Source organism: Rhipicephalus microplus, chromosome X (genome assembly GCF_043290135.1).
Source record: "Rhipicephalus microplus isolate Deutch F79 chromosome X, USDA_Rmic, whole genome shotgun sequence".
NCBI classification, from domain to species: domain Eukaryota; kingdom Metazoa; phylum Arthropoda; class Arachnida; order Ixodida; family Ixodidae; genus Rhipicephalus; species Rhipicephalus microplus.
Genome location: NC_134710.1, coordinates 417126839 through 417151339, shown reverse-complemented (window position 1 = coordinate 417151339; position 24501 = coordinate 417126839). Strand labels below are relative to the sequence as shown.

Here is a 24501-nt window from a genome sequence, read left to right as displayed (position 1 = left end):
GGCTACAAATTTGTAAAAGACCTTCTAGCAAGGAAGCCTATGCGAAATGAAACATTCCCGGGCTGATGGCACAGAAATTGCCTTTTGTTCACAGTAGCACTTTTGAGTTTTGAAAACCGGTCTCTACACGGTTCAAAACTAACTTGTCATAGCTTAAGGGGTCGCTGTAGTTATTTGTCAACATTACTTATTCTGCATATAGAAATACATTCGAGGGGCATTTTAACTCAACGTTTAACTGATCACTGGTCCATTATCAAAAATTTTAAATGCTCGAAATGAAAAAAAAAAAATAAGGGCATCAACAGCCCCTTATGAAATAGCTGTCAGACAGGTTAGCCAATAGCCTGTTGTCAATACACAGGGCCCTAAGCCAAGCTCTTATCCAAGGCCGGGGGGGGGGGGGGGGGGTACTCTTTGCTTATGCTGTAAAGTATAATATTGATAAAATTAGGAGCCGTTCCCTCATTGGGAAAAAAGGGGGAAGCAAAGCTTGGTGTGTGAGTTCATGCATAACCAACTGTTTTGCTACTGCACTGTGCAATGCTGCTTGCCTTTTTTCTTATTCTATGCCCAGAATTCAGCTTTCACCCATAGCTTTTGAGTAGTTTAAGCTCGTCCTTTTCCAGCAGCCAGCCATCGCCAATCTTGGTAAGAATGGATGAGTGGAGTTAGCACCATCAGCTTCTGCACTGGTCGCTGCCTGAACTCGAGCCTCCCACAACCAATTGGCATTTTAGAGACGCAGCTTGGGATCGTCTCAAAGCCTGCATTTAAGTTTGAGTTTATTTTGCTACGAGGTTGCGAGAATGCCCAGGCAAAAAGCTGCATTAAGTAGCTTAAGAGAAACCTGGCCACCTCTTACACTGGGCAGTTTCACAGCAGTGGAACGGAAGTAAACCATATACATAATGCATGAACTAACAAAAAAGTAAAAACAGTAAACAACCAGGATCACAAATTATCAACAAGGTTATTGTGAAACCATCTGAAAAACAAAAGAAAAAAATAGCTGTAGTAATGAAGAGAGAGAAAAACAAAAACAGATGAAGCTATGGCAGGAAGAAAAATCACACAAATAGGTAGCATAGTCTTCCTAATGGCAGAGTACATACATAGGGACCATTTTCCTTCTGTAATTGATTTAGAACAGTCGATAAACTAAACAGTAGCATTCGGTCAACACATCTAGTTCCGTGTTTGATATTGATCCGAAGTTCTGACGATATTTATAAAAGAGATTATGTTGCTGCAAGGATGCCAATTGTGTTAAAGCATTACGATTCCTACTTTTTCCCATTCTGTACATGTGACAAAGCCTACATGAATACAAAGATTCAATTCCTATATTTCGAAGCTTTGTTAACAAAGGAGCAGCGTGCCAAAGATATGGCACCCTGGAGAGAATGCGTATTACGCCGTTTTGTAATACCATCAGTCTGTGAATGTTTTCAGGGGAAGTCGTTCCGTCGCAGGAATTCCGTATTGAACTAAGAATAGAAACAATAAATAACATTAAATCAAATTAAAGGATGTAGCACGATAGTTAGAATGCTGATGCGTGGTACCTATCAATAACTGATTCTCTTGGTAATCACAGGACATAGGTCATTTCAAAGACGATAGAATATTTTAGTATAGTTTAATTTAATAGGATTTAGCTGGATTTTGTTTATTGCATGGATGAAACATCACTACGATTGTTCTTTCTACATTAAGATAATTACTTGACGCTCACTTGCACATATTTCCAAGTGTTTTATTTGCTCGCTTTGACATTTCAGAAACCAAGTCACCATCAACAAACATGCTTGTACCATCTGCGTAAATTATGCACTAAGCAGATGGTTCAACATTATAATAGTAATAATAATAATACTGTGTTATTTTTCATCAGTAGTTTGATGAAGGTCAGCTGTAGGTAAAAGCTGCACTCCAAAAGAGAAAGCTTGACAAAGGCCCACAGCCACCTTTTAGCACGACAGCAGTGGGAAACAGTCAGCAATAAAAACTCAACAATAACAAAAAATTGAAAAATCATGTCCGAATTCCAAAAAAAATATAGTAACCACGATAACAATACAGCAACTGCACATAAATCTTAAAAACTAAACATGTGTATATCGTGCAATTGACTCTGTGTACAGTGTAAGAAATCTATCCCAGTTTTCACATATTTATTAAGTAACGTAGGAACTATGTAGGATAACTTATCTGTGGAGTAGTTTGTTCTCGGAGTTTTTATTTTCCATGTTTCTCTATCTCGTGTTTCAAACAATGTATTATTTGGCTACAGTTTTGAGAGGTCGTACGAAAAATGTCGACTTTCTTTCAATTCAGGCCTGATCATCAATGCTAACTGAAAATCGTAGAGACGATGTACGGGCAGTATTCCAGCCTGTCGAAACAATTTTCTAGTGTGAGCATCATACGACAAGTTAAAAATTATTCTAATATACTTCTTTTGCATCAGGTACAGTTTTTGCAAGTTCGTGTTAGTTGTCCCTATACCAAGAAACAATAGGCAAGATGCGAACAGAAAAGTGATTCATAAAGTAAGAGTTCTACCTTGTATGGTAAAACAGTTTTGTCACTGTACACCATACTCATTGCGCGAGATAACTGACCCAGTACACTGTCAATGTGTTCGTTCCAAAGCATATTGCTCGAAAATGTAATTGCAAGAATTTTTATATGATTTACTAGCTCAATATAACTATGGCCATAATTAAGGCGTATGTTTTCATGAACCGGCTTATTTTTAGGTCGAAATAGTACCACCTTTGTTTTGCTAGTGTTTATGTTTAAATTCTTATGGCATGACCAGAGCTTTAGTTTCACAAAAAACTGGTTCATTTTTCCTCAAGCGCGATACTATCTTCAGTTGAAACAAGCATGCTGACATAATCGGCATATAAGATGTGTTAAGCATCTCAATAAATACGAAATAAATCATCTATGTAGGCTCTAAATGGAAGGGGTCCAAGGATGCTGCCCTGAGGTACACCCTTAGTAATAGGCTTCAGTTCAGAGAACTTTCTATTTCAACCGCCTGCTTGTGATATTTAAGGTAACTTTTTATTAGGTCTAGTGCATGACCATGAATTCCATAGCATTGTAACTTTTCAAACAACGTAGAATGCTGAATGTTGTCAAAGGCCTTACTAAAATCAACAAACACACCGAGAACGGCACATTTGTTTTCAAATTCAGATAATATGAACTCCTTTTGTTCTAATAATGCCATTTCCGTGGATCGATGTTTCCCGAGACCAAACTGAGTTGGGGAAGGCACGTTGTATTTTTCTAAAAATTGGTACATTTAATGATGCATATGCTTTTCTAACCCTTTCAAAAACACCGGCTCAATAGATATGGGTCTGTAGTTTTGAATATCATTTTTGTTGTCTGTTTTAGACAAAACACTGACTTTTGCTATCTGCATTTTTTCGGGAAACGTTGCACTTGAAAAACAGAGATTGAATATGTGAGTGAAATAAAAAACAAGAATATCTAGCACATATTTAATGGGCCTAATCTGCATATCATCAACATCACGAGATAAAGTATTTCTAAGTTGCAAGAAAACGGAATAATTATCTTCGTCCACTACAGGCCCAAAAAATATGGAGGATAAATTTGGATCTGGTAGAAATTGAATAATTGACTGATATGTGGGGTTTAACGTCCCCAAAACACTACGATTATGAGAGACGCCGTAGTGGAGGGCTTCGGAAATTTCAACCACCTGGGGTTCTTTAAAGTGCGCGCAAATCTGAGCACACGGGTTTACAGCATTTCTGCCTCAATCGGAAATGCAGCCACCACAGCCGGAATTTGATCCCTCGACCTGCGGGTCAGCAGCCGAGTACATTAGTCACTATACCACCATGGCGGGGTGGAAACTGAATAAAATCACTAGATGTGCATTAGTGGAACCTGAACTTGGCAACCTTTAACGCTAGAACCTTATCTAGTGAGGGAAGTCTAGCTGTACTATTCTAGGAGCTAGAGGGTGTTAAATAAATTATAATAGGGCTCATTGAAGTCAGGAGGACAGATGAGGCCTATACGGTGCTACAGAATGGGCACGTCCTTTGCTATCGGGGCTTGGCTAACAGAAGAGAACTGGGAGGGGGGTTTCTAATTCATAGAAACATAGCTGGCAACATAGAGGAATACTATAGCATTAATGAAAGGGTGGTAGGTATCGTAATTAAGCTGAATAAGAGATACAAAATGAAAGTGGTACAGGCTTACGCGCCTACATACAGTCATGATTGATTGATTGATTGATATGTGGGGTCTAACATCCCAAAACCACCATATGATTATCAGAGACGTTGTAGTGGAGGGCTTTGGAAATTTCGACCACCTGGGGTTCTTTAACGTGCACCCAAATCTGAACACACAGGCCTACAGCATTTCCGCCTCCATCGGAAATGCAGCCGCCACAGCCGGGATACATCCAGTCATGATGACACATCAGTTGAAAGCTGACATGGAGTCTGCAATGAGTAAGGTAAAAACACACTATATTTTACTGGTGGGAAATTAATGCAAAAGTAGGGAAGAAGCAGGCTGGAGACCAGGCAGGCAGTAGGAGATCATGGCATCAGTACTAGAAACGGCAGAGGAGAGCTACTAGTAGAATTCACAGAACGCAATATTTACAAATTTTGAATACCTTCTACCAAAAAACGAGGAAACCGTAAATGGACATGGAGGAGCACTAATGGTGATAATAAGAACAGAATAGACTTTTTAATGAGTGCACACCCAGGCATCGTGCAGGATGTGGATGTGGTTGGCAAGGTACGATGCAGGGATCATAAAATGGTACGGTATCGAATTCGCCAAGACTTGAAGAAGGAATGACAGAAACTGATACGCAAGAAGCCAATCAATGAGCTAGCACTGAGAGGGAAAGTACCGGAATTCAGTCTCGCTTCAGAATAGGTACTCGGCTCTTAGTGAGGAAACCAACCTCAGCGTAGATACAATGAATGATAATCTGACAAGTATCGTTAAGGAATGTGCAGTGAAAGTTGGAGACAGGGTAGTTAGACAGGACACTGGCAAGCTTTCTGAGGAAACGAAGAATCTCATTAAGAAGCGTCAAATCATGAAAGTCTGAAGTACAACAGACAAAATAGAACTGGCAGAGCTTTCGAAGTTGATTAATAGGTGCAAGGTATCCGATGTAAAAAGGTATAACATGGAGAAAATTGAACACACTTTGAAAAACTGGGGAAGCATCAAAGCAGTGAAGGGGAAACTAGGGATAGGCAAAAATCGGATGTATACATTAAGGGACAAAGAAGGCAAAATAACTACCAATTTGGATAAGATAGTTAAAAGAGTGGAGGAGTTTTACAGAGATCTGTACAGTAGCAGGGACAACCACGACCTTAATACTACAAGAACTAGCAGTAACCCAGATGACACCCAACCAGTAATGATAGAAGAAGTCAGAAAAGCTTTGGAGAGCATGCAAAGAGGCAAAGCTGCTGGTGAGGATCAGTTAACATCAGATCTGCTGAAAGATGGAGGACAGATTGTGCTAGAAAACTAGCCACCCTGTTTATGAGGTGTCTCCTGACGGGAAGAATACCCGAGTCTTGGAAGAATGCTAACATCATCTTAATACATAAGAAAGGAGATGACAAGGCCTTGAAGAAAACAGGCCGATCAGCTTACTCTCTGTAGTATACAAGCTATTTACAAAGGTAATCGCTAACAGAGTAAAGAAAACATTAGAATCCAATCAACCAAAGGAACAAGCAGGATTTCGAACAGGCTACTCAAGAATCGACCACATTCATGCTATTAATCAGGTAATAGAGAAATGCTCAGAATATAGCCATCCGCTATACATAGCCTTCATTGATTACGAGAAGGCGTTTGATTCAGTAGAAATATCAGCAGTCATGCAGACACTACGAAACCAGGACATCGATGAAGCATACATAAACATCCTGGAAGAAATATACAGGGGATCAACTTCTACCATAGTGCTTCATAAAGAAAGCAACAGAATACCAATCAAGAAAGGTGTAAGGCAGGGGGACATAATCTCCCCAATGCTATTTACCACGTGCTTACAGGAGGTTTTCAGAAGCCTAGAATGGGAACAGTTACCTTAGCAACCTGCGCTTCGCCGATGACATTGCACTGCTGAGTAACTCGGGGGACGAATTCCAACTCATGATATGGAGTTATGAAAGGAGAGGAGAAAGGTGCTTCTTAAAACTAATCTGCAAAAGACGAAAGTAATGTACAACAACCTCGAAAGAGAGCAGCACTTTTAGATAGGTAATAGTGCACTTCAAATTGTAAAAGAGTATGTCTACTTAGGGCAGGTAACTACCGCGGAGCCGAACCACGAGATTAAAGTAACCAGAAGAATAAGAATGGGGTGGAGCACTTTGGCAAGCACTCTCAAATTATGACAGGTAGATTGCCACTATCCCTCAAGAAGGTATATAACAGCTGTATCTTGCGGATACTTAGCTACAGAGCAGAAACCTGGACACTTACAAAGAGGGTTCAGCTTATATTGAGGACGACGCAGTGAGCAATGGAAAGAAAAATGGTAGGTGTAACCTTAAGAGACAAGAAGAGAGCAGAGTGGATTAGGGAACAAACGGGGGTTAAGGATATTATAGTTGAAATCAAGAAGAGGAAATGGACATGGGCCGGGCATGTAGCGAGTAGATAGGATAACCGCTGGGCATTAAGGGTAACTCACTGTATTCCCAGAGAAGGCAAGTGGGTTAAGGTAAGACAGAAGGTTAGGTGGGCAGATGAGATTAAGAAGTTTGCGGGTATAAATTGGCAGCAGCAAGTACAGGACTGATATAACTGGCGGAACATGAGAGAGGCCTTTGTCCTGCAGTGGACACAGTCATGCTGATGATGATGATTATTATTGACTAAGTGGTCATTGAATATATTTTCGATTTCAGCTCCTGATACGCTGCGTCCATTTATAGTCAGATTCTCCACACTTGCCCGTGTTGTACCACGGTTCAAAAAAAAGTGGTGCTTCGTCCATAAGGCGCGAGTCTGATCTGCGCTGGTTTCTATTTCGTATGTACATAGTGCGATATGCGTTTGCTAATTTCCTTATTTAATTGATTTCTGTATACTTTATATTCTTTTAGAATGTCAGAATTTCTATTATGCAGGTCGTCAGTTCGAATTCCCGCTTTTTAACGTTTTACTTTCTTCAGCTTTTTTTTTTTTTTAAGGTCATGCTCCAAGAAAATCACGTCGCTGTCTGCAGCGGTTGTTAGACAGCCCTACGATGTGTCTTTCGTGGCGCACTGTCTTTGGTGTTCGGCTTCGGTGCGCATTGCGCTCTTTATTTTCTTCTCTCAGTATTGTTTCAAGTATTGGTACTTGTTTTTAAATGATAATCATGTTCATGCATTAGGGATATAACGATAAACTTTCTTTTACATACAGGGAATGAAGAACTTTATTGATGACTTCCGATTGATACTGCGATGGGCGAGCAGATTCTCTTATACGAGTGTGAATTAACTTTAATATTGCATTGAACCACCACCCTTGGCAGGGTATTTATTCGTTTGCCTTGATACCGTAGTTGCAACTAATAATTTGTTACACATAATGTGATATTTCCAAATCAATCCATTCGGCCTATTTTTCGTGTCACTGTATAAGGGTCACATATGGGCTGATGCCAAACGTTGTACAGGTCAACATAGAATGTGTTCTAACCTTGAAGGCTGTGTAGTTAGACAGTATGTTTCAGTAAGTCCCACAACCACAATACATATGGCTAAAATACATGTAGCTCCAACTTCCAGCCTACTTCGCCTGAAATCACACACACAGATTTATTCATGAGATCGAATCGGCTCCTTCAAACAAGGGAATATGCACGTCGCTTTTGTCCCATGATTTTGTGCTATTGCTATGCAAAGATGAATAGACATTCAAGCTCTCTTCGGTGTAGTAGATACTTGCACGGTGGTGTGTTCTCTGTAGCCATCTTCTCATCCCGAGACGACGCTTGTCCTGCAGGAGCGAAACGTGTTCCGTATTGTTATCGACGATTAAAATGCGAGCGTGCCAAAGTCGTGGGCATGACCGGTCGTCTGGATGCTTTAATTTGCAAGTGTTGGCTGCTGCAGCTGCGGGCTTGGGTGAACCACAAGATATGACCGAGTCAATAAAATGAATATGCAAGAATGAGCGTGTATCTAGCAGCGTCTATGTATCCTAGGATGAGGGAAGGCAGCTGTAGGGAGATTAAACGCAGTCACCTCGCACAGCAGTTAAGAAAAAAAAAAAAGAAAGACTTCTCCAATCACTTCAGTTAAAGCACAAACACCTGCACTATGTCGAGGCCCGTCATTATAGGCAGCGTTGTCAAAACAGACCCCCTCATAATTACATCATTACGGCGCTGTATTGATTGCCTCGATGCGGTAGTGCCTGTGCAGGTGCTTTTAATGATGGGGGTGAAAACTCACTACACTTGCAGTATGCAGTGGATTTCACAGTGGGGGAAGCTCAGACCAGGGTTCTACAGCAGCTGCCACTCAGGGAACTGGGTCTGTCAGCGAGAACCTCAACTCAGCTGACCGTCCAGGTTCTCGCTGGCCACTAGCTCGTCCCATCGCTCGAATGTCAGACGCTACCTTCAAAATAGGCAACATTACTCAAAACAATATTGAAAGCAGAGAAAAAAAAAAGTTCAATTGGTCTGCGCGACTCAAACTGAAGTTGCGCACCAAAAACGACATATCATGTTACACACCAACAATGTATCCAATGTGCCTCGAAAAATCAATGCGGTACCAGCACAAACAGCGACAAGATGTTCTAGCAAAAAAGTAAAATTACAACTCCTTGAAAGCAGTAACCTCAATATTGATGCATTACTATAAAAAATTATAAATAAAATATAGCAACATGAGCTTCGAACAGACAACCTGCGGCATGATCGCAACTCCAACTGCGCATCAACCCACTGCCCCACCAGATATTTTTTTTTTTTTTTGCTTTATTGCCTGTTTCCAGACACTTATACATGAACAATGCCGTAAAGGTCGCAAAAACAAGTGATGGCAGTCCTACTGAATAGACACGAGCTTTATAATTTCTTGAGAGCTGTCAGGGGTTTCACCCTCAACAACCACTCAGGAACAGACTCCTGTGTTTTCGTGAGTCCAACAAATGCCACTATGCAGTCTCGCAAGTACATTCTTGCAGGTCGTGCATCTGAATCACAGTGAAATCCTGCCATACGGGCTCGCCATAAATAGTGGAGGCCTGTTAACATTAAGTCAAATGGCAAACCTCATTCCAATCGGGAGAAATCTCATACCGTACGGGTGTAGCGGAAATTCCTTTTTGATTGTCCTTTTCAATACATCCAAAAAGTACACTCCCTCCCAGCAATGCAAAAAAAAAAAAACATGATTAATAGTTTCTGGCTTATCACAAATGAGACAGTCTGACCACCAAGGTAGAAAGACACCTCACTCATCTAGAAATACCTTGACGTGAAAAGTGCCAATGTGAAGCCCCCCCCCCCCCCCCCCAAAAAGGTTTTTGTGGCAGGAGCCACTTGCATTCTTTTAACCTTTTTTAGCATGTTCTGCCCTTAACCTCCACTGTATATGGCCCTGTACATTGAAGGAGGTAAAATTGTATCACAAACATCTCTGTACAGCTTTATGTGTGACACCGAAAATAGGTACTCATTAGAAAATCTGACAGACAAAAAGCGGATACTTAAGATCACCTCCTTGAAATATCCGCGAACAGCGCCCTTCATGTGGTCTGTGCCAACCATATGCAGGTAAAGCTCTCGTGGGCCTCGGTTGAGAGGGGGGGGGGGGAGTTGCCGCAAATTTGTAGTCGTGTTAGACGCCATCGCGTAGCTGAGTGAGTGTGGGCTTACTGCGCCACCAGAACAGCTATAGGCGATGGCGGCGAAAATGACAACAAATTTACGGCAACGCCCCCCCCCCCCCCCCCTCAATTTTACCATTACACTACGGTAACGAGCCCCATCACCGTAGAAGTGTGGCAGCTTGGGCTAGTTGGTATGACATGACGATAGTTATAGCGCGAGAACAGAACGATGACGCAGAGACGACGCGTCGACGCGTGTCCTTCGTGTCTCTGCGTCGCCGTTCTGTTCTCGCGCTATAACTATCGTCCCTCACCGTAGTCATTACTTCACATCGACGGGGCCCGTCGCTATAGCTGCATCGCTATTATGACGGGCCACGTCACCGTAATCACAATTACACTACGCTGACGAGTCCCCTCACTTTAACGATAGTACTGCGTTGAGGGGCCCCGTCACTATATTCACTGTCTTCCTTTTCTCTCAACACACCACTACACTGTAACACCACGCAGAGATTATTAACACGAGACATGACATTCGAGAAGCGAGTGACAGAGCAAAGCAGTCGCCATGTTTTTGTGAACAGTCCACACGTGCGACCGGTGGTGGAGCACCATATATAAACGCCCATCCACCGGCCGCACACGAGTCGATGGGCGTTTATATATGGTGCTCCACTTTAATCCCTGCACCTTATTCTCAGAGAAATTGAAAACTTGAGTGCATAGAGCGTAAAAATGCACATACGCATCTATATACGCCAACTCTACGTTAACTAACGTATAATGAATAGCTGTTAGAGTCCTGAAACGTATGACGCTTTAATTTTGCAGCACTGAAGCAAAGAATACTTATGGGCTGGTTTCCTTTGTTAGACAGTATTAATGAGAATGCAGCCTTGAAGAAGACAAGTTAGTCGAAACGTGTGTATGTACTACGTCGGCTCCAGCGACCCCTGATCACGAATTTTGCATATCTTTAAGCTTTTATCTTCCATTGAAGTCAAAACTCAAAGCTTTTTAGCGCATATATGAAACGTTCATGGTTTGATCGGTACCACTTACCGGCAACTTCTTACGAGACATCACCAACTGTGCACGAAATGCACGGCCAAGCCTCCAAGGTGCTTAAGGGCTTCGGATCAACGCCATGAACGCCCGTACTAGGTAGCAGAATTCTCAGTTCTGAGGACGGAAATTCCCCGTGAGCGCGTCACTTACCCAGCCTTGGTTCCCTATTGCTGAAAGGGGATAATTTCATGAGATCTCGCATTCGAGTCCGTCCTCGTCTCGCGGTAGAAGAATGGTCGAAAGCGGTTGTAAAATGCCTGCTGGGGAGGCGTATTGGCGACTTAGTAGGATGATCTTCGTTTACACAAGTGAGGGTGAGGTATAAGTTTCCTTATATAGACCGCTAACCATTAACGAAATATATGTTGAACTTGGTGGAACATATGAGACATGCTAACCCTAGAAGTAGGTTGACAATACATCGTGTTCGTGTCGTCCTCTCCCGCCATACCTGAGTATCTCGGGTACCTACCGCAGTTCGCGTGCTGCAGCGCGGTGATGTGGGGTTGTCATCTGTTGCTGTGCGCTATGTTGAAAATTAAGCAGTGTGTTTTTTTGTGTGTTGTTGTATTTCGGAGTGCTCATCGGACCTGTCAACACCTCGATCGTTCACTCGATACGCGACTATAAGATCAAGAGGCGTGTCACGTCGGCTCATCGCGATTTCCATCAGCAGAGATGACCGCGGACTCCGCGGCTGCCCGCTACGGCCTACGTGGGCACATTACCTTGTTTTCACTACAAATTGCATGGTCCAAGATTGAGTGAAAGCCCAATGTGCCTCAAAGCGCGCAATATTTTACGAGTGGATGAATGCGTAGACGCTCCCATCAAAAACGCGTCGGACGATCTAGAGAAGCCACAGCAGAAAATATAATGATGGGGCCCACGCCACCAAAGACCAAAGTAGTTCATGCAGTCCGAATGCCCAAGTGTTGTAAACAGTGATGATGCTCAGGTTCTTTGATAGGCATTCGTAGAAACAGTCAGCGAAAGAGCCAAACGAATTGTTCGTTTGCGGCTACATGACGCGTGCCGGTAATGCCTATGACTTTTTCTGTCTCATATGTTTTGCCAACTTTTCTTACGTTGTATCTTACTTCCGTTTTTGTGCGCTAATGTACAGTCGCCCCTGAAAATAAGGGGGACTATTGTTAGGGAATTAACCAATTGAAGATTAAAAAGAATGGAGTTTTCAAACCGATGTGATTGTATTTCAAACCGCCAGTGAATGGGGTATGTTAAACATACTTCATTCACTGGCGGTTTGAGCGGGCGGTTTTACTGGAGGATGCGAAATGAATTTCTTTCGCGTCCGTTTTTATGGTGTGTTTCAATGCAATCCCGAGACCCCCGCGATCTTCATCACGATTTCAACAGCCTCCCTTGCACGCAGTGGTCGTGGCCAAATTTGTAGGTAATCACGGTAAGCTATCACTGTTTACAGGTAAGATTGTACTTGCCCGTAATGAAGTTACGTCGGAAAACACGAGTATGTTTATCCAAGTCATTTCTGTTTATTGGCGCCAGCCGAACTTTTTAGAGAGTTTTAAGGGAGGATGGAGAACAAAATGTACTGAAAATGTGATTTGTTTGTCACTTTTCATCACTGGGGAATGTGGGTGGGCAGCGGTAGGGGCGCTCGCCCCACCTCAAAGACTTATCCACCCCCCCCCCCCTTCCTAATTTCATCTATGCTTGTGATCCACCTCCTATCACTAATTAGAAAAAATTAAGTGGGGCCACAGTTTTCTCACATAAACAACATTTATGCTATGACACTATGACAGGGCTTTCGTGCTACTAAAAACAAAACAGTTGGGACCCCCACTATACATTGTTACTTCAAGCGGCCGCCTCCACCCCTAAAATGAGTCGCTGGGTCCGCCGTGGGTTATCATAGCACGATATTCCCGTATTACTGACAAGTGCTTACACGAAGTGGCGCGTTTTTACGCGCAGTGAAAGCAATTATATATAAATGGCCCCAAACACGGCCGGGCCCATGACTGAACCGTGGGAACTCAAACTTTGAATGGCGTTTTCTCCAAACATTACTTTTCGTCAGAAAAGGAGCGTTTGAGTCTTTTCTTGTAACCCCTGCAGCTATTTATTAAAAACATTTGTGAATTCTATTCATTTGTGAAGCTATTTAATAAAAATTTGTGAATTTGTGAACTAACATGCGCCTTATGGTGTTGCCACAAGAATTGTATGTTTTTTACGAACGTTTTTCTTCGGGAGAAAACCCGTGTGAAATTCTAGTCATCAAACATCCAAATTTTTATCTGTCATAGCTGTAAAGAATACCCTGGGAGCATGCGATTGGATTGGATGGGATAAACTTTTATTATTGGATAAACTTTTATTGGAGCATGCGATTATCAGAAGAGATTTTACCATTTCACACGTAAAAGCTTTCTCGCAAATCTTCCTTTAAAAAATAGAACAATGACATATTATTTTACTTCTTTAATGGCTTTGTATTTTCTTGCCAAATTCACGAAACATCTAGAAAATCTCCATTCAAGCAACTTGCAAAATTTTGTGGAGTTTTCTTGAAAAATACGAGAGCGTTGTACACCTATTCATTATGTAATGTCTGTTCACACGCTCTGCTTCCTCCTCGTGAGTCGCAAAATCGACTTGCTTCACCAGCAACTGATAATTGCGTAAACTTGCGTCGCGATGCTGAACTCAGTGGGCACTAGAAAGCGTCATGGCTGTAACATTTTTGCTGTGACGAATGGTATGACAAATGCTGAGAAAAGGGAAAGGACGCAAATTTATGCATTCCCTGTGTGCCACCCCCTGGCTACGCGAATGGTTGCGATGTGAATTTCATTACAATGGTGGCACCACTTTGATGTCTCCATGGGGTGGGTGCTTCATTTTCGGACGCCGAAGTAGATTTAGCGATGGTAAAAAACAAAGAAAATAAAACTCTTCGTGACAACGTCCCGTTGGCGCAACGTATTACGAAGATATGTGAATGCACTGAATTCATTGCGTGTAATGAAATTCAGAACAACATATTTGATCCGACTTAATTAGGTTGCAATGTGATTATCATCAGTTTCGTACGCTTCCAGGTTTGCGCAATTTTTGAACAGGGGAAATTTCACGTAGCACGTCACTGCCTCTCTTCGAGGCTCGAACACAGCTTTTTTTTTTTTTTTGCATTATCATCTGTGTATGAACAATGCGCGGCCTGTTTTTTGTACGCTGCAAGCCAAATGGCTCAAGGCACATTGTTCTCGCGAGCCTTCCAACAGCGCGCTTAACCCTTTCGTTACCACGCCTATTCAAATCGTTCGCCGGTGATCGACGCTTTGGATCGCCGATTTCGGCACGTTGAATTTGTTTCTCGTGCCCCCAGCACTTTTTAGTCCATCCACTGAGCTTTCAGAATCAATTTGAATTTGCCCGTTTTGCCAAAGTGATTTTTGAGAGATCTTTGCGCCAACCATTGTGCATTTGTTGTTGAGAAAATGCACTTGCCTGGCGATCTTGACAGAAGTGCGTGCTCGCCGTGATTATGCTACAGAAACATCAAAGTTCTGTAATTACAAAAACCTTTTGCAAGTCAAATATCAAATTAAGGTGTCAGCTTTGCAGTCGGGCACTGTTGAGCAGTAATGATTGCGAGAAACTTATGCCACCTATTCAATAGCGAGCTGTAGTTGTGAGTGAGGGAAAATTCATTCTACAAAACATATTTTCCAAGGTCCGCCGCGTGTTTAAAGTGTGAAGGTAGGCTTCTCGGCGAGTTCTTCGCTTGTTTCGTTATAGCGGGCACAGGGCCGCACCTAGTGTCGCTCTTACGGCGTCGCCGTCAGGAGCAGACGGGTGCATATAACACGCCACTCGAAACCGTCTTGGAACCGCACCTGAAGTGAGTAAGGACGAGCTTGGAGTCCGAGGATGACAGCTTCAAGTTTTATGGCGACGATGTTTTGCCTGAGACATCCGCGCAGCCCTTCATGGCTTTTGTTTAAGCTGTATGCTCCGCCTGAAGTGCGTAGCTGCAGACCTCCGTGCACAATCTTATAGCTACTCTGGTTACGTTCGACGTCCCTCCGTCACTGGGGCGGGGCGGCTGGCGCCGGCTGCAGAGCATCTCCTCTTCGGGAGGAGAGCCCTGACGACGGAGCAGCGCGAAACGTTTCAGAACTGCGCGCGATATTATTCCTGTTCTGATGCGATGCGCAAAAATGCAAATAAATATGCTTGGATGTATATATTGGAACGCCAACCTATGCGGAGTGACGTGGCTTGGAAAGAGGTGATGCTAGATGAAATAGCGAACTTCATTGGACATCTGTTTTGTAAAGGGATTGTTCACATCACGGGCATGCATCTATATTGAAACATCTGCAGGCTCTTATCGCAAATTAACGAGAATGCAACGAGAAAAGTATACGAGTTTACTTCTGTCTAACGAAAAACAAAGCAATGCTTCACCGCATGTCAGTAGCAATGCACTTCGCTTCCTTATTTTGCGTTTTTGTATGTGAATAGAAACATTTGGTACTAAATTTACTATTTTTCATACTGTTCCTGGGTCATTGACCTTGAAAACGTATACTCTGTTTTTTGTTTGTTCTGAAAATTTTTGCATGCATAGTGTTTTTTATTGCGCTGCTTACCAGCTGGCGACCTAAAATTTCACACTTTTATTCATTCCAAAGTATTTTTATTACTCGAGAACATATATTTTTCGAAAAAACATTTAATTATGAAAACTTTGGTATGCTGAAATGCATGCTGGAGTACTTTTCAGACTGACAAAAAGTATTTTCCCGAGACATGAAAAACGCCAGGCTAGCGCGGGACGCGCAGCACAGTCACAGCGAAAGCTATAGAAGAGCAGCCTTTCACAGCCTTTTCTTAAACACTCTTTTGGTAACTGCTATAAGCACACTGCTGGGTATACCGACTATGCCATAAATAATTATAATTTTTGTGTAGTAGGCCAGCACTCACTGTGTATCCCGCATACCTACCAAGTCTCTCAGATTGGCTGGGGGACTCCCGGATTTCGACCCTTTCTTCCGTTTGTACGGTTTGTCATGAAAATATCCCGGAAATCGAAATTTCTGGGCGTGGTCTGGCCGCAGTGACGAAAACGCAGCTCGATCCGCTCCATGGGCTTTTCGAAGCTGCCCCGTTTAATTAAAAATGAGTTTAACAAGCGTTCATCTGAACGTACAGTAGAATCTCAGTGATTCGAAACCGCGGCAGATACGAATTCGTGAAATCCCCCAACCAAATTCCACTGTGTTCATTGGGCCTCGATTCGAATGGACACATTTCCTAATCGCGGCGGGTGATACGAACCTCGTACGGAAACCCTCGAACGAAAGCCGAGAGCAGCGCACTCGAAGGTTCGAAAGTACTCGTGCGACCGGCGCACGCATTGCCTTCTACAACGCGTGTGACTGTCGTTTCCACAACCGCTGTGGACGAAACCGCGGTCGCTCTTGACACGATCATTTATGGCGACGACCTACCTGACAGAACCCCGAAATTGTGCGCTCAACCAGTCGAAGCAACGCTGCTTTCCACAAACTCCGCGGACAAAACTGCGCCAGATGCGATCGTAAATGGCATAAAACGACTTATTTGAAGGCGCGTGCCCAGCCCAGCGCACGGAGATTTTAAAAGGAAATACCGTACGCCGCAACCGTCGCGCACGAAACCGCGGTTTTCCGAAGCCGCGGCGACCACGTGGGGTTAAAGAACCCCAGGTGGTCGAAATTTCCGGAGCCCTCCACTGCGGTGTCTCTCATAATCATGTGGTAGTTTTGGGACGTTAAACCCCACATATCAAAACCGCGGTCGCGGTGACGCGATCTGCGTGCTCCGAGGGCACGCAGTGGTAGATTAAAGGCAGTAAATACGTAAAAAAACATGTCACAGTTTGGCCGCAGAGGTGAAGCAATGAATGGGGCAGCAACAACTTGGAATGTCACGCTGAGGACGGCAAGCAGACCGAAACGTGCAGCGCGGTGCTCAGGCAAAAATAACGCATGAAAACGATACACACAGGACGAGAGTGAACTAGCAACGTTTGTCGCTCAACTCGTAACGCGCTCTGTAAACAAAAACGATGCACGATACGTAATCGCAGGTACAGATGAGCACAAACTAACAAGTGTCCCAGTTGTTATACCTCGCTGTGTATGAAAAGCGCCCTCTTTTGGCAAACGGGGCCTGTGCCGAGACCGAAGTGACCTTTGTGGGCCCGGCATCTGACGCAATCGCTCCGGTGAAAGCCGAAGGCACATGATTCTCCCCGCCAAAGAATAAGCGCGCGCGCACAAGCAACAAGCACCAGTCTAGGCCCACTCACAGTGGCTGGATTTCGTGCCGACCGGTTGTGCCCCCGCGATCTCCTATACGACAGCGCAGCTCTGGCCGACTGGCTCGCCCTACGTCATCTCCTGATGCCGTGAAGCTTTCCCTGAGTGGTGCCCCGTCCTTGGACTCCAGCGACTGTCTCCATCTTTCCTATCTTGTTACTTCAGTATGTGGGTCTCCCTGTCCCTATCGCTATCACTATCCTTTTTAATCCCTCCTTACCCCCATGCCTCGTGTGTCACTTTTGAGATGTCGCACTATGATGCGGACAGTTACGGGGCTCACTTTTATCTTCTTTTCTATCTTGTAAGAATCACTCCCCCCCCCCCCCCCCCCCAGTCTAAGCTGGTGTTTTGTGCACTTGTGCACAAAACACCAACCTAGACTGTCCATATAATTGATATCTCAATAAATAAGGGGCCAGACACGTTTTGGCGTTCCTGTCAAAAGAATCGTTGTAGTGAGCAAAGTTATGACCCGCGCTTTTGCGGCAGCTAGCTGCGCCGTCCCGTCCGTTCACGTGTGTCCCAGGAAGACATACGCGAGTTGTTTTGACGGAAATAGAATCTGTTGGTTGTGTTTGATCCTTTGAAACTCACCTTAGTGGAAAACACCACCCTCGTGTGTCCGGCCACTCCGAGACCGCAACGCTGATGTTGGCGCTTGCGATTGAGACCCCCCACCCCTCTTGTTTATTGCGATGTTTTTGTTTGTTTGTTTGACCTTGGGTTTTTTGGTTTCAAAAAAAAATAGGAGCAAATATTTCAGTGCCCCCCCCCCCCCCGCTGCGTTGCGGAAATCTCCCGGATTCATAATCCTTGAACTTGGCAGGTATTTATCCGCTGCACACTTGTTAGGAATTACATGGAATTTTTATGCAGTGGCTTACGACGATGAATTGTGCCTGAAGTTGGTATGAGCCGCAGTTCATAGGTGATCAATAGAGACCGGAACTTTAGGCACGAAAAATCAATGTTTTAGGCGCCTATAATAGCCCCCGAAAACTGCCATTTAGGCATAAATAAGTGTTAAAAACTCTACTTTAGGCATATATAGGCACAATTCATAATTACTTCAGTAGCGTGCTCAGGAGAATTATTCAACTTCTAACAAACACAGCAGGCAAATGGTGTACTTTGGAAAAGCTAAATTACTTTTTTTTCATGAAAAGAATTAACAAGAAGCATAATAATTTGAACATATCCAGGTGAAAGCCAAGGTAACTTGGCATTGTGAGAAAAGTTATGAAAACGATGGTAAACCAGCATCATCTCAAGGTTTTCGGGCTTGAATTGTGCTTGCATTCAGTCAGTATTTGCTTTTACGCGAAAAAGAACGCTCGACGTCGACGGAAGTTAGTGAAGCGTACTTGTGGCCTAGCACTTTCAGTGCTTTAATTGCATCCAGAATCAGCTCCACTCGAAACTTTAGACGCTTGCTTTAGCACATACTATCTGTGATTCTTTCCAAGGCAGATTCAAGCTTTGAGGCAAGCCTGTCAGCGACCGGTCTATTGGGGACGGGGTGAACCTTTGCTGCACGCCCGAAAAATCTTGGTATCGTTTAGCTTTGCGTTGAACACTATAGTGATATTCTGTCCCTGGTGCGTACTTCAACCACTTAGTGCATAAATTTTATTGTATGATGTTGCTCAAGAAGTTTGAATTGTGGATTACTATATATGGCTGCGTTCTGTGTAATGGGTGCATGCGAGTTCACAGATCCGTATATAAAAATAACACAATAAGTCTGTGTGCCCGTGGAATGACCACAAAATGCATGTTATTTGCGCAGATTCAGGGGTTATTTAAATAAATTGGCAGCAGCGTAAGCAATGTTGGGAGCTTCATGTCTGTGCGTTCTTCAGAGTGGACGTCAGACTGAAGATGTTGTTTACCTTTCCAATGTCCTCTCGCCAGCTTTCCACGGGCACCGTTTTCGATCGACGGTGTAGCGCTGTGATCCACTGGTCCATTGCCTCAGAAGTACACATCACGGCTTCCTTTTATTCCGCATTGCTAGGCAGACTTCCGACAGCTGCCGTTATGAAGAACATAAATGCCTGCGAAACTTGCGTGTAGGCTGTATAGGCGGCAGCGCTAGCCCAGCTCATTTCCGGCTGATTAGAGTACATTCAATGCTACCCTGTACTCTAGCCTCCCAAACTCAACCGCCGAGCTGCACTACTCTGGAACGTATAGCGACGGGGATCTTCAAGGGGCACACTAGCGTTAGCCTCTCCTCGCTTCGCCACAGTACACTCTAGCCACGCTCACGCAACCGCCATATTGCACTACTCTCGAACCAACCGACGGAAATCTTTTAGGGCCAGTAGCGCTATTGAAGCTATAGCCTCGCTTTGCCTCGCTGGGGCCCCGCTTACGTAAAGGTGCATTTAAGTGCGGCGTTATCGTCGCATGCGTCGGCGTCGGAGTGCATTCGCCGATTCTCGTTATAGGTTGGTTGTGGCAGTGCGCCGACTTATCTGTTTTCGTCGACACAATGTATGCGCACCCTACGTCGAACCATAATCGCACCTTAACAGAAGCTAAACACATGAACGCAGAAAAAAAAAAAAAGCTAGCGTGCTATGCACGTGTTGTTAACATCGCCATGAACACCAGGTGATTATTGTTTCCCTCCATATGAACAGCTCATTTAGGCAAAGCGTTTACTCAAAGAACGCGAAAAGGCATTTTTAGGAGCTGCTGATATAGGCGCGAACCTCAAAATGGGCACTTATAGGCACAATAAATGTGAGATTAAAATGTTCCCCATTCCTTCATTCGGGTTTATATGTTAAATAGGCTCGAAATGGACGCCGGGAAAAAATAGGCATTTTCCCTAAAGTTGCGGTCTTTAGTGATCAAGAACAATTTTTCTAATGGATTGGAGCATTTACGACCCACTCGTTACGCAATTCGCATTGTGTGTCGCCCGGCTGTTCCTTGGATGTTGTAAAGCGATTTATTACTCATATTAACGCGATACCTTTCCCGACATCAAGCGTGCCTATAAGGGCAGTTTAGAAACGAGGTCCAAGCATTGGCGTGGCTCAGTGGTAGAATACATGGCTCAGCGGGCCCGGTTTCGAATCCCATTGCGTCATTAGTGTTTTTTATTTACTGCGTTTTTTTTTTCTTACTTCGATAGTGGTTACGGACGCTGGCGGCGGCGGACACCTACGGCGCCGCGCGTGACCCGTGTTCGGATCTCATATCAGCTTTCGCTGCGGTATCTATTTTCGCGCGGCGACGGCCCCTTCCATCACGTGGCCTCCCCAGTGCCAGTGCGGCCACTTTCTCGTCATTAGGGAGTTATAGAATACCGTTTGCAAGCGCTGCGGGCGTAGTGGGCGCCATAAGAGCTTTAGAATAGCGTTTGCCCTGCAGCGAACCGCAACGCACGATCGCAGCGACACCGTAGCCTCGAAACCGGAGCTTGCGGGCCACATGCGGGCCACCGCAATTTCGGATTTTCTGCGTGCGGTCCGCGAACGCCGACTCGCGTTACGACGCATGCGCAATGGCAGCGACCGCACCGCAAGGGCTCGCGGTGCGCTATTCTAAAACTCCCTCCTACTGTTGCGAGATCTCCCCGCAGGCTACGCTCGTTACGCCGAGCGGCTGCTTACGAAAGCGTTTGTTTTTTTCACCTCTACGCGTGGAGCGGCTGCTTACGAAAGCGTTTGTTTTTTTCACCTCTACGCGTGGTTAAGATTTTTTAGAAGGCTAGTCGATTAGTTTTGTTGGTAAAGGGGAGTGTAAACGTTAAACGAATACTTACACGAATGTAGAATATTTTAGTTGGTGCTCTAAATCAGAGAAACACGTTCAGTTTCGATATCGGGGGAGCGGCTTTTCAGTGACGTGCCACGGCAGTGTGGCGTCACGGGGAGGCAGCGATTCATGCTGCATGCAGGGCACAGAGTTCGCAAACTCGGCATTATGTCCTTTGCGGTGCGGCTGATTTTCAAATGTCCAGCGACGAAAACTTTTAACCAAGGTAGAATATATTGTACGTGTGTTGTCACTACAATGTGTTGAGAGCGTTAACAGTGCATGCTGAAGAAACGAAAATGACCCTTTTTAATGTCAAAATCTTATCAGTACTCCATCAAATAGACACTAAAGAAAAACAGTGAGTTGTTTTAGATTGATAAGCTGCGCTCTGAAAAGTTTAATGTAACGAGTTTCGCTGTCATGAGTTCATCATTAGCGGATGAAAACCAAGGTTGAAGTTTCATTTTTAAATTTCGCGCGGTATTCTCCGCGGACGTGTAAGAAAATCCGCAATGCATTTTTCGTATTTTCGTGAAATAGGCTCGATGAAATTTCCTGAAGCTTGGTATGCTAATTCTATGGCACCCACCGATGACAATGTATTTCAATTTTATTGACTGGAAGCTACGGAGAACCCAGACTTCTCCAGAATTTATAACGTCACACTGTCTGGTGCGGGAATCTCAAGTGGCGTCTGCACCCGTACATTCTTTTTGCGCGTTATCCCGCCTACCTAGTGTCGTGTCGCTGTAAGCGTGGTATTTTAATTTTGAAATTGTATTTTAATAATACGCGAAAAAGCGTTTTGCTCTTTAGGGTCCATTTAAAGGGATATTAAAGTCAAACAACAATTTACGTCAGAGTGATAGCTTAGTACTGTCGTTTTAGATGTCATACATTATCAACAATAGTGCCCTACTTACCGAAAAATTAAGGTAAATGTACACGAACACAAGCGCCGCAGCAGGACATTTTCAAGATGACGCCGATGACATCAGACGACCGCCAACAATCAATCACTAGTAATCGGTCTAACTGCACTAACTAAAGAACCTTCCGTGCATCAAGAGACGCAATAAAATGCTACTTGTTCGGTTATGTTTGAGTCATGGAAAAAATAACCGCCGGACGTTACTACGGGGAATGGCGCGAGTGATTCAAAAATTCAATTTTCGCGTGGTTGGATGGATGGATGTATCCGGCTGTGCCCTTAATTGGGCGCTGGCTCACGCCCACCTAGCAATAAAGAATTTCGCTCGCACCTCGATTGCAGCCACCAATACGTTAGCCTCCTGCTGGTTATTTCTACCCGTTTAAAATCAATTTTGCCTTCACTTTCTCTAAACCCCCAATGCTTTGAAAAATTCCGCGCCATTATCTTCGACTATAGGGTGGAGCCCTTTACAGAACATTATCAAATGTTCAGCCGTTTCCTCCTTCTCTCCACACACACTACATACCGTGTCTGTGCCTTCGAATTTTGCTCGGTACGTCTTGGTCCGCAATACTTCCGTACTAGCCTCGAAGAGCTGAGAACTACCTCGAGAATTATTGTTGATCCTTTCCCTTGCAGTTTCCTGCTTAAAAGTTTGGTAGGTCTCCAGTGATGATTTCGTAAGCATTGCAATCTTCCACATGTCCCTCTCCGTTTCCTTCACCTTCTTAACCGATGTTTCCTTTTGGCTTGGTATTCCGCCGTTGTCTAATTACTTGCTTGACAATTTTCGAGTTCGCTTACCTCCATTTAGTATCGACATTCTTCATGTACAAGTAACTGAAAACTTTCCTAGCCCAACACTCCTCTCTCATTTTTTCTCAATCATCCCTCAAATTCTATCTTGCTGCTAGCTTCCCTGAACTCAAACGATGCCCATCCCATGTCTCCTTGTACCCCACGATTTGGGGTATTCCCGTGTACTCCCAAAGCAAGTCTATCTGTGCCACATTGTTTAATTTCCAATCTTGCTTGAAATTCCGCTTGCATGCACAAGACCGCATTGCCGAACGTCAAACCCGGGACCATGACACCTTTTCGAATCCCTTTCACAACGTCATACCTATTGTAGTTCCACAGTGCCCCATTTTTCACTACAGCTGCATTGCTGGAGCCCTTAGTCATTACTAAAGACCAGATTTATAGGCACTCAAAACTGGGTTTTGGGCGCCAAAAATATGTGGACACTGTTTTAGGCCACCAAAATTGTAAATATAGGCACAATAAACTGACGAAACTCAAGTTTTCGAAGATATACGTGTGGAATCTGTCCCTACGACGAGAAAGCAAATGTTTTATTTTATGATGCTACAAAGGCGCTAATGGTTTATCGTAGCCATGCATTTTTTTTTTTTGCCGCATGGTTTGCAGAATACAGTCTCCGTTTCTAGTTCAGCATGGTGAGTTAAGTGTCCATGATCGCATAAACACACTCTTAGTTCTCTTTCTTTTCGGCATAGTTGAGAAGGGCAACACCAGCAGAGCTAAGAGCCAGAGCGCTAATAGGCCAGAGGGGTCTTTCTGCCTCGCATGAACTTGGTCTAACCGCACAGGGTTCATTTCTCATTTGTCTTTGAACGCCTTAAAGGGCCTTTGAGCAGGTTTGAGAATTTCGAGTAGGCAAGAAGAATGCACGCACTGGCCGCTCACGATCTCATCTGCCAATATTTGCAATATTGTAACGAATGTAGCAGCCTCACAACAAGGATGTTCTATTTACACGGTGTATTAAGGGCGAACTTGTGCCCAAAGTGAACGGCGCACAGCAATCAAGATGATCCAAGGGCGGTAGTCCTCGTGAGCCTCTGCCTCGACCACCCTCGTTCTCTTCTTCTTCACGCGCGTTGGCTGTTTGGCGGAGTACTTGGCGCATGCAGGGCCGGCTCGTGCATTAGGGCTGGCTTCGTCGCTCGTATTCGTGCCATCAGTGTTTCTCTGGTTCCCAACGTCCGCGTTGCGTGGAGCAATGGTAATTTCCTGTGGCAATATTACACGTTCCGGAAAGAAGGGAAATGTCCAACTGAACTCCGCTTGACCTTCATTGCACGGGCGCACGCCGTAACATGAAGGTTACGTATACAACAAGGAATGGTCCTGCGTACGTCAAAGTAGTACTTGGCACTGTGAGAATTACTCGAGAAGGCATGTGTAATTTTAACCATTTGTTGCCTGAATAAAAGTATGAAGGTTGGCAGAAATATTGAAACATGCAGACTGAGCCATGCACGTTATTTTCGCCTACTTCGTATCGAGCGAGATGCGCGAATAAGCTGCCTTCATTTGTTTGCATTGGTGTTCTCGCTGTTCTTCCATTGTGCCGGTGCCGGCATTCACAACGCTTGGTGTGCTCTTGGTGCATCGTTCCTTAGAGCAGTTTCAGTAGTGCGACGCTGT

General features: G+C 44.2%; 2 protein-coding genes across 16 annotated transcripts in view; one reads left to right on the top strand and one right to left on the bottom strand.

Moving 5' to 3' along the window:
- LOC142776506 (uncharacterized) overlaps nt 1–11153 on the bottom strand; it is a 243424-nt gene extending 232271 nt beyond the window's left edge. For 12 of the 15 annotated variants that reach the window (XR_012887589.1, XR_012887585.1, XR_012887583.1 and 9 more), the window contains exon 1: nt 10963–11153. The gene's annotated coding sequence lies outside the window, so the exon portion shown is untranslated. Of the gene's footprint in view, nt 1–554; nt 768–9784; nt 9841–10962 lie in introns of those variants that run through there. The other 3 variants (XR_012887586.1, XR_012887587.1, XR_012887584.1) reach the window with 3 other exon arrangements.
- LOC119160991 (uncharacterized) overlaps nt 11134–24501 on the top strand; it is a 34018-nt gene continuing 20650 nt past the window's right edge. The window contains exon 1 of the mRNA XM_037413290.2: nt 11134–11282. Within this exon, the coding sequence (XP_037269187.1) occupies nt 11201–11282 (82 nt within the window). The 5' untranslated portion in view covers nt 11134–11200. The remainder of the gene's footprint in view (nt 11283–24501) is intronic.